Source organism: Sitodiplosis mosellana, unplaced genomic scaffold (assembly GCF_009176505.1).
Source record: "Sitodiplosis mosellana isolate CC-2019 unplaced genomic scaffold, AAFC_SMos_1.0 Smas_scaffold_6181, whole genome shotgun sequence".
NCBI classification, from domain to species: Eukaryota; Metazoa; Arthropoda; class Insecta; order Diptera; family Cecidomyiidae; genus Sitodiplosis; species Sitodiplosis mosellana.
This window is the reverse complement of record NW_022601422.1, coordinates 4,752,297-4,769,289: the sequence shown is the minus strand read 5'-3', so window position 1 is coordinate 4,769,289 and position 16,993 is coordinate 4,752,297. Positions and strand designations below refer to the sequence as shown.

Genomic DNA, 16,993 nt, shown 5'->3' with positions numbered 1-16,993 from the left:
TGACCGAATACACTATATAACGCATTTATAATTCGCATGGCATTTGGCACAAGCAAGAATAATTTGTTTACTATTCGTTTGTTTGCGTTTGTGTGGTGAGTGAGTGAGTGAAGACGCGCATATATCGAGGCGCATCGAATGACAACTGAAATGAAAAATATGCGCCATGCAAATCAACAGAAGAAAAACACACATAGCCATTTGATGGAGCGAGAAAAGCCATGGAATTCAACCGACTTACGAGAAGAAGAAAAAAAAAACATGCCGTAAACAATGATTGAGCGAACGACTCACTTTGGTTAGAAAAATAAAGCATCCAAAATAACGACAATGACGACGACGACGACGATAAGAATGGAAACAAAGCAAAGGAAAATGCACATCGTTGGGTGTTTGTTTGTTTTTTTCTCAGTTCTTTCTCAAGTGAATGCGCGCACATGTGTCAGTACGTCAGTACAACTCGAGAGACCATATGCGTGCATTTTCACAGAACAAATACGTGGCGTACTGTTGTGTATCATTGGTGCTGCTACCCGCTCCGTACGCACTCTCTGTACAACGAAAACTATGCTTTTGTTACTCTTTGATTTTTCGTTTTTTTTTCTACTGTTTCGTCGTTTTTACTCGACTTTTTTTTTCTTCTTCTTCGGTTGGTGTGTGCGTTGCCGTTGTTGTCGTCGTCGTCATCGTCGTTGTTGTTTTTTTTTTCCTCTCTGTTGCCTCTTCTCCTCTTTGGTACACACACTTTCAGCTGCGCTATGTGTGCTGTGTTTCGCTCCTTTGGCGATCGAATTTCGTCATCGCATTGTAGTCGTCGCCGTTTTAGTCATTGTCGCTTCAAAATCTCCCATTCGATTCGACTGCCGCAGGGCCCAGCATCATTCTATTGCTGCCATGTACCAACAATGACACAGCCCGCTCAAGCGCTCCGACAGAACACACCGAGTGAGTTACTGTAACGGGTATTGTAACGGGTGTTTAGTTGTGTTCGACTTTTCGTCTTGATTTCACTTGATTTTTTTTTAACGGATCCATTGTTTTGTGAACGCGCACGGTCCAGCGAACGATTGAAACGTTTGACTGGTTTGTTATTTTCTTCGAAGAGGGAGAAAGAGAGCGATAATAAGAGAGAAAAAAAGAAAAACTTTTAATCTCTATTCGTTACCTTTTTGTGTCGTTGAAGCAGTTTATAATAATGTTTGGAAATTAAGTGATTTTGTGGCTAAAGTCAATCCAGCAATAAAAGGATAAACATTCAATTTGAAAAAAATAAATTCATGTGTTAATTGTGAAAAGAACGAAGGTTTTCAAGTTAGAAAAAGTTTGTTTCCAGAGAACAAGTGCGAAGATGATTTTTTTCCATAACAAATTGATTTGATAAAAGAAAGCTTCATTTCTCGAAGGGTGAATATTATCTTCCAATTTTAAGCCATTGGTTCGATTAATTTCCGAAAGAAAAAACCAAGTGCCCATTTCATCATCATCAAAACATCGGCGAAAAACATTATTCTCTAACAACTGCAACAAAAACGAGTAAAAATTAACGAAAAAAAAACACGAGCGATCAGCTCAGTCATTTGTGTGCGTAAAAAGGATGATGCGAGTGTTCTATTGTGATTACTAAGCGATTTTTTTTCGCCGAATTAATGAAAAAAGTACAAAAAATTTCGCGTGCTTATCGCAATTCTTCGAAACTTTACCAGATTCATCGAATAAATCATGTGAGTGTTTTGTTTGCAGCATATTTAAAGAGAGTTTTCCACAAATTCAGGCTCAAGTAAGCGTATTCAGTACACTTGCATGCCCTGTATTTGTGCGTCCGTGTGTGTGTGTGATGAGTGCCTGGAATTGTCACAAGCAAGCGTCATTTGAATTAATGGGATGCGCTTAATTCTGTTTATTGCCGGCTGCCATTAAATGTGTGTATGATCGTGTGTATTGTCGCCGCAGAGATACTCTCTGGCTTTTCTAACCATATTTACCGTTATGCACTACTATACGGCAGCCGTGATGCATCTTCGTGCTCTCAGCCGTTTACAGCGTTTGTTTTTTTGTTTGGTTTTGTTTTGTTTTTCATTGTTAGTTTTTGTTCCGACTTTACTTTTATTATTCTTTTGCGTCTGTGAATTATGGGGATTCCTTGCGATGCATATCATCGTAAATACTTTTACACGAGAATTTGGTATTTGCGTTATTTTCTGTTGTGTTGCTGTTTCGTTCGTGTGCCCCGTGCTTAGGAAAACAGAGCGGAAAATTCTTCCACGGCACTTACGTTTCACTCAAATCACACAGAAAGATGTGAGAGATGCATTCTTCAACTATTCTTCTGTTACGCGGCACAGAGCAATGCATTGCCGGAAATAGCATTTCAAAGAGGATAAGTTAATGTTGATCTTTCATTTTCTTTCGTTCTATCCAACAACAACCGAAAAAAAAACACACACACACAATGTATCCGGTAAAAAAAGTGAACGCATCTAAATGAATTCAATGATCAAACATTAGAAAAAGACTCAAGTCATTTCTATCTGAAATTATTCATACAATCATTGATTCAAAATTCAAAACGAATTCATTTGTTTGAATTGAAATGAATTCAAATTGAAATTTTCAATATTGAAAATAGAAAATGACTTGAAGAGGCAATGAAAATGCCCTCGATCGGGCCGATATTTATACCATTGATCTGCACGTGTTTCTTGAAGTATGATATCCATACCGAGAAAACAAAATTCTGTATACAAATGTCCACGAATACGTATACGTGACACAGATCGAATTACAAGAAACGAAGATTTTTTTTTTCACTTCATTTCAGGAAAAATCCACAAAATCCTGCTTCCCACCCAGCTAAAATGGTTCGATGTGGAAAAACAAAGCCGTGCACATCACACGCACATTGAAAATCATCGATATTTTCTTTACGCTCCATTGTCGCTTTGGTTGAACACAAGCAATTGAGCTATACAACGTTTGACAACCCAAAACGATGGCCATCACCGCCGAACGATTTGTGTATTGAAATTGGATTCACGGGTCTGGTGATATCTGGTAAACAATGTACACGTTCGAAAAATTGAAAGAAAAAAAAAACAGATACAAAGTGAGAGGGAGGGAATGAGAGAGAATGGAAAAGGACTTGAACCGAAGCATTATGTCTGCATTTTTCAAATTCGGTATATGTGTGTGCTAGGACAAAAATTCAAGTACCATGGTCTCATGCACGCAGCAATTTTGTCGAATATATGTAAAAACATCTGCAGGACCAAAATGTGCCGTTATTTGAGAATTGAGCCTTTTTTTTTCATGTGAAAAACGACGGTCGATCAGGCACCAAAGTGGAAAAACAACAGAAAAAGAGATTGAGAAAAATCACAGCACGAAAATCATAAATCAATTCATGATTTAGGTTTTGTATGTTTGTTATTCGGCCGAAAAAAAGAAACCGAATTTGAGACATGGAAATTGTTCATTTTCTGCCAGTTGCAACTGGAATTTCTTCTTGCAGCAGGATATGGTAGAAAAAGATGCATTTTTAACCATGGTTATTGTCTCTCACACAAACGAATTTGTATACATTTAATAAACGAAATCCAATTTTCATGTGGTTTTTTTTTCTCCATTGCCTTTTTTCATTTTGGTTTGGGCATTATAGAAAATGGATTTTATGACCTGAGTAACTTTAAGCTTTGAAGTGATCAAATTGCCAATCGGCTCAGTTTTTCCATTTTTAAGAGCACATTGTTTCTCCACAGCTGCTAAATTATGAACGATTTTTTTTTCTTCTCTGGGTTAACGGAAATACACTTCCAATGAGAAACAATGAATCAAAAAATGTTTGCCCGAAAAAATGGTACAGAACGCTGTTCAAGTGAAAAATCAGTTGGAAATAATAGTTTTTCATTCGAATGAATCGAATTTCACGCAAGTCCAGATCAATTCGATCGTCGGTGTCAACGTCAATTGGGAAATCACTCGATATTGTGAAAGCGATGAGCTAGTGAAATGAGTATGTTAAAAATTGTAACTTAGCGAATATAAATGTGTCAAAAGCTTGTATGAAATGATCAAAAGAGTCCACGACTATTTATAAAATACGACAACGTGTTTGCGAGTAATTAATCGAAGTATAAAATTTTAATCAAAAAACAAAAGTCACTGCGTGATGTGATATGATTTATGTGAACGGAGAGAGAAAAAAAAAGAATGAGATAGGCAGGAACGCACTCCGATGAATGTGTGGAGGTGAAACGTGTTTGGTTTTTGATTGAAACAGTACAGGGGAACAGACTGAATGAACAATTGGCAAGAGTTGTCAGCGGATCACATGAACAACGACAACACGAATCTTAACGATTATGTTTTTCTCGATAATCTGACACGACCTCAAGTTTATTAAATTTTTTACACTTTGGCCCGATACAACTGTGCGAGATCGGTTTGTTGCGTCTCTATCATATTCGCTCACTCTTTCCCTCTCTTCACTCTCTATCTTTCTATCTACAGAGCGCGCGCGCGTTTTTTGGTGCCGGCACATTCCACAACCTGCGTTTTTTTTTTAACGATATACACGGAACATTCAAATCGGGAATCACTTGGGTATTAAGAAATAGAATATCCGCCAGCAACAACCAGACTTCAAATCGCAAAACCAAAACAACCATTCAGCATGTCTTATCGCACATTATAAAACATTTTTAATTACGAGCGAAGAGAGAATCTAAAGTGGCTTTTCTCTCTGTTTCAGTTTTTATTATTAATTCTCTTGCCTTCTCTCTCACTCGCACGCATGCCAGCTCGTGTAATACACATGTTATTGTTGCGTTCGTTGCTTCGGTTTCGATTATTATTAGGATTGTTACAGATTTTCCATGGCTTTCTTTTGTAGTTTAGAGAAACGGTGTTGTTTTTTTTCTTCTCTTTTTTGTGTTTTTGGTTGGTCTATGGAATTCAGTATCAGGCATTGCATACATCGATAGTGTTCGACGAGAGAGAAGAAGAACAAAACTGAACGCATAAAAATGAATTCGATGTGAACAAAATCTAAAAACGCAATGAAAATGGGAGAGAAAAAAGAATGTTGTTTGTTGGCGCGAGATTCTCTCTCTCATTCTCGACAGAAAAATAGTAGCGATTAGCCTCATAAATTAGATGAACAAAAATTAACTTTCAAATATTTTTGGTTGGTTATTTTTTACGAGCGTTCCTTTTGTGTGTGAGATAGAGTGTGAGTATCACACAAATCAGTTGTGAAGGTTCAAACACTTTGATTTTCGTACGTATTTTGGTAATGCAATCAAAATGTAGACCGAATAAAATGCGGACAATTTATTGCGCCCACATTCTTGTCATCGCACACAATAGTTGCTTCTTTCGCGTTTAGCGCGGCTCAAAGGACATGCTCGAACGCAACTGAAATTCAAATCATTTTGATGCATAAACAGGAAATAATTTCCCACAAACACAAGATCGGTTCGCTCTATTGTCGCCCTTTTCTGTTCTGGACTTTTAAAACAGCCGATCATCTCAATTGTTCCATTTTTCTTTTCGTTTCGCATTGTTACTGCCATACTGATCTTGTCAATTCGGTTCGAACCATTTTCGTGTTTCGGAATTAATCTCCGGATTCATATTTAGTCATTGTCTATGAATTCGGCGAAGCGATTCTCTGAGCTGCTCAAGTGTGTGTGTGTGTGTGTGTGTCGCGATGCCTTTTTGTTTGTTGAGTGAAACAATAAACACAAAACAAAAATCAGACATGTCACACGTTTGCCACTCTGTGACAATTGCACTGCGCTTATGTAAATGCCGCATATGTTTTTGTACTACCGGCGAATCCATTGTCCTTTTATGATTTTGAGCATACATTGCACAATAGTCCAGAGTTTGGATTGCATTGTCACGGCAATCGGATCAAAGTCAATGGGCATCAATTCAATTGGCTCGTTCATTCAACCATTCTTCATTCAATGCTTCAATGCTAATAAGAAGAAACATCAAAATAAGCCCGAGAATATCTTCACACAGAAAATTGCGCAGTTCAAAAACAAAAACAGCAACAAACGCGAAGAAAAACAAATTGTTTTCGTTTCAAAGCCCCTGACACATATATCGCAAGACATTTCGGTTGAAACGGAGTAAAAAAAATATATGTGAAAACAATAAAATTGAAGCGCGACTTCTCGGAGCTCGGTACACACCATGGAAATTGAACGATACACATACATATTCTTAGATCATCCAAAGCCATTAGAGTTTTCCATAGAAACGCAACATTTTACTAAACGCAATTTACGGATGAAATAAAAACTAAGAGAAAAAATATATGGATCCGAAACACTTTTCCAATTCACTTAACTTATTTCGGGGTTTATTGTTATTTTACGGAAGTGTGCAACTCTATTAAATTGCATCAGATTTTAAATGAAAGGCTTGCCACCTACCTTATCCGATGGACAAAAAGTGAATGTGTTATAAATACGTTTTATATGACTTACATAAACAGAAAAATTATTATATTTCTTTTCTCTCTCTCTCTCTCTCTACTCTGTGGAGTACAATAAAAATGTGTCTAATGTATCGTTTATAGGCTGTAAAATTAATGTTCATATTTTTCGAAAGAATAAATCAACATCGAATGGCAAATCCATTTAAATTCATTCGGTAAAGTGGAATAATGAAATTTCATGCGTTTGTGGTTTCATGCAAGAAAAAGCGTTTGTGTCCGGATCGTATTCAGTCTGATTAAGACAATCTTGGTTTAAGTTAAGAAGTTGACTTGCTGTTAAATAAAATGTTGTGCCCTAATATCATTCTGGTGGTTTTGTTGCCCGATAATTGAGCATTTTCGGTGAAATCAGCTTATTGTTTCATTGCTCATGGTATGCATGCGTTGTTTTTTTTTTTTTTTGGTTGATTGTTTGAGTTTAGCGGGCAAACAATAAAAGAGCAGCATCACATACTCTAGTATGCCGTGTATGGACTTGAGTCGCACAATAGAATCTTCGAAAAATAAGACAATCCCCATGCAGCATGCATATGAATTTCAACTATTCATTGCTCGCGCGCGCTTCTTGCTTAGCATTCAACATGGACTTGAACTATTTGTTTTCTCACTCACATAGTAGTTTATTGCGCACACTGTATTTTGGCTAGGTACTTTTGTCATTTCATTTTATTTATTCTCAAAGTTCGTGTGTGATTTTTTTCTCTGTTCATCTATGTCGTCGTTGTTGTCGTTTTGTTGTTCATTTGTATATTTATCGGTTTAATGTGTATTTGCATTGTAAAATTATAAATCACGCATTGTCTTTCGGTATGTGTACGATGTGTGATTTTGTGTATGTGTGAGTGGATCTCCAATTCTCTCAGTTCATTTCTTTTGTCATCATTTTGTTTTGTTTATAAATGCTCAAATGAGAGAGTATACACAAGAGAATCGGAAAGCAAATAAAAATCGTCGTACCGATTTTCTTTTCTCTCTTCTCTCGCTCTCTCGCTGGATGTGTGATTGTCGGTACACCAACTATTTGTTTGGACATTAGACAATGATCGAAAATCGCGCCGGCATGCAAACATGAGCTCACTTCATCTTTTTTTTTTCGTTTGGAACACACGGTGAATTGAACACCACTCATCACATTAGTCGTTTTTTAAGACTTACAAAAAAAAACGAAACGAAAAGACGATTATTTGTGCGTTGTGATGTTTATTTGTAAGAGCAGTTTGAGAACAATGCCACAGCAAAATACAACGCGCAATTGCACATAATAAAAGAACTTACACATTTGCCGGTCTCTGTGTTATTCGAAGCCGCGTCGAACAAAAGATGTACAAGATGTACACACGAATCGCAAGAGAGGGAGAGTGGAACCTCTCAGAGGAATAATACCGAAAGGAGAGAGCACACATATCCACAACAACGACAACAAAAAGAATAAAACTATCATCGCGAGAAAAACGTGATATTTCTTATTGTTATTTGAATCGAAGTCGTTGAGTGCTGTTTACAATTGATTTCTTTCTCAGTGTACTTGAGCGAAGAACAACAGCAACCGACCACAGCACTCACACACACACACACACACACACATACATCTTTTTCTTCTTTTCTGTTCATACATTTGTGATCCATTAGCGATCGGCGGATAAAAACGTCAAAGAGTGCGCACTCTTGCGCTCTCATTACTCTCTTTTGAGCATGGAAATAGATTGGAGATCCTTTTTATGCACAATAGACAGTTTGTTGAACGAATCAAAGTTCGATTGATCAGAGAGCGCAAACTAAATAGCGCAGAGAGAAAAAGAGAGACAGGTGAGGCGAAAGAGGTCAGTCTCTTGCATATGGTCAATGCTATGTGCAAATAAAATGCCACGTTTCGTCGAATTTTCACGTGGTATTTTAACCCCGTTCTTAACGCGTCACTAAAAATTTGCGCGCGTGAAACGAAAGCGAGATCAATAATAATTGGCATTTTAATCTTCAACAAAAGAACGAAACGGACAAAAGAGCAAATATTTGAGCATAGCCATAGCGGTACAATTGAAAAGAAATTCCTGGAAATTTGAATGCCGTGCGAGAAAAAAGCAAGAACAACAACAATCACAACCATCTCACAGCAGCAGCGCACATACACCCGACAAAAAACACAAGACAAAAATCACGGCGTTGAACCCTTGCGAATATGATTTCGCCGCCGTGTTCCACAAGTGTCGAAAAAATCATCGAACAAACGAATACGTTACATTGTTATTTTGTGGCATCGAAATGACGAAGGTCTTATTTGCCATTCGTGTTTTGTGAATAGCGCACAGCCAATACGCAAACAAAAGCCTGCGCAAACAACATACATACACAGGCGCATAAAAGTTCAACCAAACATAGAACAATTCACACTTTGACTAATTTTTGGAGTGGCAAAACCCCATTGTACTTGAATGCCCAAATAATAAATACATGCCATGAGCACTGTGCGCGCCAGAGAGAGAGAGTGAGAGAGAGAGAGAGAGAGAGACAACACCAAATCACCTCAATCGCTTACAATGGCCGAGCATGCTTGATGATGATGAAAAGAACACAACAAAAATGCCGCCACATAACCAGTTAATTATTATTCTAATTTTTGTTTTGTATGTTCAACGATGTCATTTCTTAATCACTTTGTCTCTTCTTAAGACGTTCCCATCATTTTGAATTCTTTTATGAAACAATATTTTTTTTTCTCTCCCCAGAATCGATCACAATTACAGGCTTATGCTTCTCTTTTGTTATTCATTTGTTTTTTTTTTGTGTGTCTGAATCACACCGCGCTTTCATTCAGCCATTGAAACCACTGTGCGCGAATCAAATTCACGCATTAATCTTGCTTCTTTGTCGTATACCATTGTCAAGTTCGTTGTCGTCGTCTCATTTGTCACCAACCAATTTCTCATACATTTGCTTTTTATTCTTTCTCTTTTCACATATATACACACACACACACACCAAACAAATATACAATGTATTCCATAATAATAACAATATCGCCTTGCCTGCGTCTCGTTACAGAGCAATGTCTTCAAAGCGAAAATCACCACCGACTAAATTAGAAGGAGGCTGTCAACCTACTACTACGACTACAACCAATACGCAATACACAAATTTGGCCACATTAAATCAAAAAAATTCCAATCTCATCGACAAGGACACCACAACACTCATCAAATCACACACCGATATCACCGAGCATTTCACTAAACAGGACACAGATTGTGATATTGACGAAGATATTACGGCGGACATCGATAACAACGATCACAATAATAACGACGACGATGCTAACGATAATTGTGACACAGTCACCGCTAACACACTCGCATCAGACGGTTTTGACGGTGAGTGATTTGATGCAAGTTTTATTTTGGATAAAATGTCATTTTTTTTCTTTTTTTTCGATCAAAAATCATAAAATTCATACCAAAATCGGAATCGTCGTAACGAAATTCGAACTGGGTACAAATGTTACAAATTTTACGATTCAAGATTTTTCATTTTTTTAATTCATGCTATGATAGAATATATCATAAATTCATAGAAAAAATACATAAATTCCCCGATATAAAATCCCGATTTCCATTGAGTATAAACAAAAACGATTTTCTTTACAATTTCAAATGCCCAACAATATCAAAATTGAAATGAATAACCTCTTATTTGCAGCAAAAAATGTGTTGAGTAAAATCGACAATATTAAAGCGAAATTAACAAGTGAAAAGCGTCAACAGGAAGATAGCATTGACAAGTATAGCACACGACGACAATCGATTGATGAACGAAATAATAACAGTGATTATGAAGAGCCGTGTAAGCGACCAAAGATCGACTTAGGATCCTGCTCACCAATTCATTCGGTACGTTTGAGTCAGTTTTTTTTTTTGATTTCGCTTTGTTGTTTTTTTCTTCTCAAATGCCATTTTTTTCCTCTGGGTTGATAGTCGCTTTTTTTTGTAATTTTTTAAAAAAAGTCACCTCTGACGATGGAAAGATGATTTAACTGCAAGAAGAACAATATATAATTTCCTTATTTTGACTGAGATTAAACGGAAAGAGTGTCGGCATGGAAAATGAACCTGATACGCTAAAAGAGATGACCCAATACTTTTACTACAGTCCATAAATCATGGCTAAAAATACTCAAAAAGCAAACAAAACAAACGACAACCGAAAAAATGAAGTAATCATTTAAATTCTTTTTTTTTTTCTCTACAAAATGTTCATGCGGAACAACGATGACTTTTTTTCACTCGTGAAATTGAATGCGCAAATTCGCTACGTAAGAAAGGAGAGAAAAAAATTGCTTTTATTCAGGCTTTATTGAATTTATAATCTATTTAAATGATAATAAAAATGCAAGCCTTTTGAATGTCATAGGTTGAACACGTAAAACGGCAAACAAAAGTCGCACATCTTTTCGATGGCATTACACAAATTCGAACACGATAAGAATAAGAATTGTAGTAGTTTCAAGTAGTTGCATATCCGAGATATATTCATCTTAAAATACAGTGTGTTTCAGAGCCTTTTTTGCTCCGTTCAAGCCATTGAAATAAAATAATGATAAAATTCACATTGAAACAAGTGGACTGAATCGAAAACACGTCGCTTGAGAAAAAGTGCCTCGTATCGTTTCGTGAATTGCGGGAATCCCGGAATTTGCATTGTCAATCAATGTGCCGATTTAATGGTTTTATTATTTTACAAAAGCCGTTGAATCGTTGTTTCGAATTGTTAACACGTTCCAAAAATAATTTTGATACTTGATTAGGGCGAGAGAGGATCTTCTGCAAAAATTTCTGTCGAACGTGTGATAAGAGAGTGTCAGCATGCGCGCTGAGAGAAACAAGTTCGAAGAGAGTGAGAGGGAGCGCGCAAACGATAACAATGATTACACTTAGTATTTTGTTTGTTTGATGTGCGGCAGTGATTTTTCGTTTGCTACAATAAAAGGCAATGTCGTAGTTGTCGTCGCGCCTATCTTTATTTGTAAAAATGATGTATGTATGCGCGCGCATACAGTGTGCGGATTTGCGATAATTGTAAATTGTCCGAATCCATGCCGAATCGAAAATGCGATGTAATCGCGGTGACACACATTTTGTGTGTCAAAAGTAATGAAATAAATTCAAATCCGTTTGCAATTGGCAAAAATAGCCGGATATGTCAAGAGGTCAATCGAAGGTCAACTCAATTCAACACTGCATTACGTTTTAATTCCCTTGCTATCGAATATTTGTATTGCAATTACCTCCGTCACAATCGTTTGATGTTTTATTCAATGCATTTTGGTTTTGTTTTCTTTTTCGAACAACAATGCTGTTTATAGCATTTAGAAAAGCAAGAGGCCGCATCTCCATCGAGTAACAATTCAGAAGACTTACAAATCAACCGAACTGAACCCCAAAGTAAAGTGTCGCGTGACAACATTCAAACCATAGCATCAACGGTAAGAAGAAACCTTTTTTTTTTCTCTGCACATTATCATATGAAATTGGATTATTATATAAAACTGGGTCGGTCCCAAGTCGCAATCGGTCGAAAAGGGGTTTGAATTTCGAAAGAGTCAAACTAGATGTTCGACTTGATGCTGCCAAAATGACCCAGTTTACCAAATACATTGATCTCCCTCTCTATGTCTCTCCCTCGAAAAGGCTTTCAATTTTATAATCAAAATGGTAATTTTATTCACAGCGACCAAGTGATAACAATAACATTGACCATAAATACGATGAAAATGATACTGTAGACAGTGGCGATGATTTAGTGAAGTGCTCAAGTGATAACGTGCAAAAATTGAACGAAAATTTGGCGTCGAGTACATTGAACAATGCAGATGTACAAGAAAAACTGAGTGAAAACAGTTCTAGTGATTTAATAAATAACGGTAAAGCGCAACATAATAATAGTGATAATAGCGTTGCCACCAAATTTGAGGAAGTGTCCCGTAATCGAGCTATCGAACAGGCGCACGATTTCATATTGAAAATATTCAGCGATCAGTGCGATATACAAACAACGAATCAGCCAAACGCTGCTGTGGCGTCGGCGTCATCGCCGACCGAACGATTTCAATTACCGAAATATGATATCGCATTCCAAGATATGACCTCGTCAACTGGTACCGCAACCCAAATGAATACATCATCAACAGCAGCAACCACAAAAAACTCTAGTAATTTTCATAATAACAATAATTGTAGCAATAATAACAACAGCAACACAAAATTAGACAATATTCTAAAGCGTCTGACCGGTAAGTGAAATCCAGTGTGTGTGTGTGTTTGTGCACCAGGAAGTGTGTCACCGCGAGTATGATGAGTTTGCTTGATAAACGAAAAACCAAATCCTTTCTTCATGTTTCCCATCCATAGCGTTGCCAAAAGGCAGTGGCGCGACACGTGATAACCATCGACAGCAACACAAGCATCTGCTGCAGAGCCAGGAAAAAATGTCCAACGATGATGAAACCACAACCAGCAAAAATCAAACGTCAATACTAAAGCAGAGGTATGTGTGCGGTGAATATTTAATCATCGCGTCATTGAGAAGGATACGAATCATGTCATTTAATAAAATATCGTATCCATCATTCGACATTCATTCAATACTATCCCCGGTCGCGTTCCCCGCTCTCTTTTATCGTTCGCAAAATGTATCATATTGAAAACGGTTTGTAGCGTTCGTTCTCACCGTACTGGTTAGTGCATTGCCGGGACTTTTTGCCCATCGACTGATTTAAAGTGGCATTCAAATCGGGTGTGACATAAATGCTTTTTACAAACATGTCATCAATTACGGGGCATCTGTCTTGATTTTCAATAAATGTCAACAACTTCGACGAATTGAAACGTTAACTGGTGACGCTTGAAACGAGGAAATTGCTTGCATTCAACGCCCGACAATCGATTGCTCTTCCTCTAATCCGTCGATATTAGCATTACAAAAGCCAAAAAATTCAAATACGATTACCAAATTCGGGAGCCAATTTTCTCTATTCAACGAACAGTTCGATATGCTTCCTCCAAAAAAACATGTAATCGATGTTTTGCAAGTGCGATGAGCGCTGGATTGCGCGCACGCGTCCATTTCAACCTAGTTTTTATTGATTCGAACGTAACCGACACTTGAAACTCAGCAACGCAAAATCAACTACGCTGATAATTGATTCACAATTCTTCTTCGTCTTTTATTTCTAATTCCCTTTATTTTCTCGCGTTTTTTTTTTTATTTGCACATTTGCCAATTCATTGTACTGATTTCTCGCATCGCCTTATTTTTCGTCCTTCATAATACTTTGAGCGGAGTAATATCAGCGTTTCGAACGATTGTGATTAGGTGCAACAATGTAGCACAAAGCGTAATGAGAAAATCGAAAGATGAAAATCGACAACGCATAACATTGACTGCGCACACAATGAGCACCTTCCATATGAATTCGGGCGCTGGAAACGATTTACACCATTTTATTGTGTGTGGCCATGTGTGCAAATAAAATCTATTATCGCAAAATTCAGCGAATGCTAGTGCGACCATCACACGAAAACTCGCCGCAACTCCATTGAGAAAAAAAAAGAGAGAGATAATTACACAATTATCACTAAGCTCGCGCACAGCTTACGATAATATGAAGAACGAACCGATTTGTCATTTTTGCGAGACATAAATTTTTTTTCACTCAAATTTTGGTCGACGACGCCACCAACGAAAAATTGGCACATCGCACAAACATTTGACCCCGTCAGTTTGTGTCTGCTGCCGAAAAAAAAATCAAGCAACGACCACTTTCACTCGGGCATTTCATTTTGTTGATTTCAATTTGTTTTGATTCATTACAGTGAAAACATGGTGTCGGACCGTATACCAGATCGTAAGGTGGCCAATATTGCAGCTTCGCTTGTTGCTGCTGCGGCTTCCGCAAATGGAAGCATCGACGAAAAGGAGCGCGAACTTAATGAAGTGATTACCGGACTGCAAATCTTGCGCGAAGAACTCATTCGACGGGTAAGTGGTCTCGCATTACATTAACGGCAAAAAAATCAAGAGAAAAAAAAACAACAAATTTTTTTTTTTCACATTCACGCTTAATTAAGAGACAAACAGCTCTACTTAGTGACTTGACTTTTCACATTTTCACGTCATCTCACATTTTATGTGATTTTTTGGTGCAGTAAACCCAAAATGATGGTGCACACAATTTGAGTTTGATGTGAGATTTTGATATAGACTGTTTCTTTTTGCGTTTTATTCTTATGATGTTTAATGGGATTTTTGTTATTTTTTAACAGTAACTTTATTTATTCGATGATTATAATCATCAAATAGTGCAATTTCAAAGGAAAAAAAATCATAAATATGTGAATTCTATAATTAAATCATCGATTGATCAACCAATGAAAACCTTTCATTCAATTCAAATGACTCATTCCGTGTAAAGTTCAAAACTTATGTTGTTTTCCTTTCTATTCCAACAAGCAGAAAAAAACCAATTTGCTTGATTTCATTAAAAATGTGTTGGAAATTAAAATCACATGACAAAAGTACAGAATGCAAATGTTGCTTAAAGACGAAATGTTATTTTTTGTTAGACAGATATTGAGTCAGTGGTGAGAAGAAAATATGACATTGTTCAAGTGTGAAATGAGCTTTTTCACATCTTTGCGAATTCATGTCCATGGTAAAGACTTAGAAGTAGCTGATGTTGGGTAACAAAGTGAAGAAACTACCATGTACTACACAAATTAGGAGCAAGAAAAGAAAAAAAACGGGCTACACATTACATAGACGCTTCGTCAACTGTCTGTTTGTGCCCTATGTAAATTCCGTGTACATTTGCCCATTTATCATACAGACCCAATGTATTGGCATTACCGTTGGTGGCATGCTTTTCGGATGGCATTCTGTTGGCTCTGTGTATGTTCTATGTAATATATGTGTGATGAAAATCATGTATTGTATTTTTGGTCTGCTTGAACACACTCGTTCTGTTGTCGGAATATGGAGGTGACAATAGACATGCCAGAAGAGACATGCTTTTCTATCTATGTTTATGTGATAGATACAAAAAGAGGTATGTTCTTGTATCTTTCATACCAAATGAGTGGGTGTATTGTAATGTGTGTGTGTGTGTGTGTGGAGCAAATACGAACAATATAGCAAGCAGCAGAACTATACAGTAGAAAAATAATCGAGAGGAAGAAGCGGCAGCAACAACTGCCATGCCATATTATGTTACGTGAATTTCGATGTACAACGATATTCCATGATGAGCTTGAGCATTGCATCACGAATCGAATGCTTTGTCAATGGCCTGGAATATAATGCGATTTCATTGTACTGCCTGGGAAATATGTGTCGGTGGGATTGACTACATAAACATTCAGTCGTACACAAACATACACACTCACATAAATACACACACACACACACACACACCTACACATACGCACCGAGAAATAACTGTGCAAATTCCCGTACGGTGGTAGGTGACACTCCATTCGTTCTTACAAGCAACGGTGTATGCGTTTCCATGCTGCTACTACTGCCATACCGCCGCCACTGTTAGAATCGACAGAGACACCGATTCGGCACATTCTATTTGACTGTGTATATGTGTGTGTTTGTGTATGGCAATTGCGGGTGGTGCTTCATCAGTTGTATGCGCCAACGCTTTGCTTTGTCATTTCTCTCACTCGCTCACTCTTTCTCTACACACTCTCTCTAATATAGACACACTGTTGTGTGCGTATTTTTTCGGTTGGCTGATTCGTTTGTCAGTTGCCAGCTACTAAATGTCAGGTTTTTTTCTCATGACATTTTTTTTTCGTTCTTTCTCTCCGTCTTTGTTTCGTTATTTTTCTCGCATTTCTCTATATTCTATAGTTTTTTATATTCATACGGGAAATAATCGAATTTCATTGTAGATATGATTTTCATGGCGAAAATGTCTCTCTCATTTGCTTTTACTCTTTGCTTTTGTTTGAACATTTGAACGTGGAATGAACATGATTCGTGTATCGATTTTTTTTTTCAGAATTTTTTGCTTTGTAATCTGGTGTGACTTTTCATTCGAATGCACACAATTCAACGAATTTTATTGTTTTCGATCGAAAGAAAATGAGCCAAAAATGCGAGAAATATTTCAAATAGACTCAAAAATAAAAATATGACAAGAAATGCGAAATATTCGGATCGATTTGGGTTCGAATGTGCAAAACTGCCTAAATAAGTATAAATACTATAATAGTGAGTGCTATATATATATATATATAATAGAGAATGTTTCAGCCACATTTTGTTAGTATATAACACAACAAGATGCGATTGCGAAACGATGAAGCTCATTCCGATACACAACAGCTCTTGTGTGTTATCATTGCGCCACGAGATGGAAAATGTGGGATTTCTCGAAGAAAATTTGAATCCATATAGTAGTCGAATACGCAAACGCTCGAACAATAA

The 16,993-nt window shown here is 37.1% G+C and overlaps 2 protein-coding genes across 11 annotated transcripts in view; one reads left to right on the top strand and one right to left on the bottom strand.

Moving 5' to 3' along the window:
* LOC129576375 (cytochrome b-c1 complex subunit 8) overlaps window positions 1–16,993 on the bottom strand; it is a 250,305-nt gene that overhangs the window by 184,178 nt on the left and 49,134 nt on the right. The gene's annotated exons all lie outside the window — the stretch shown is intronic.
* The window catches only part of LOC129576364 (transcription factor SOX-6), a 115,954-nt gene that overhangs the window by 62,832 nt on the left and 36,129 nt on the right, over window positions 1–16,993 (top strand). For 7 of the 10 annotated variants that reach the window (XM_055461330.1, XM_055461334.1, XM_055461333.1 and 4 more), the window contains 6 exons: window positions 9,548–9,873; window positions 10,199–10,389; window positions 11,862–11,981; window positions 12,227–12,788; window positions 12,907–13,042; window positions 14,371–14,536. In XM_055461330.1, the coding sequence (XP_055317305.1) occupies window positions 9,552–9,873; window positions 10,199–10,389; window positions 11,862–11,981; window positions 12,227–12,788; window positions 12,907–13,042; window positions 14,371–14,536 (1,497 nt within the window). In that variant the 5' untranslated portion in view covers window positions 9,548–9,551. Of the gene's footprint in view, window positions 1–1,322; window positions 1,722–2,829; window positions 3,052–8,404; window positions 9,103–9,547; window positions 9,874–10,198; window positions 10,390–11,861; window positions 11,982–12,226; window positions 12,789–12,906; window positions 13,043–14,370; window positions 14,537–16,993 lie in introns of those variants that run through there. The other 3 variants (XM_055461337.1, XM_055461336.1, XM_055461327.1) reach the window with 3 other exon arrangements.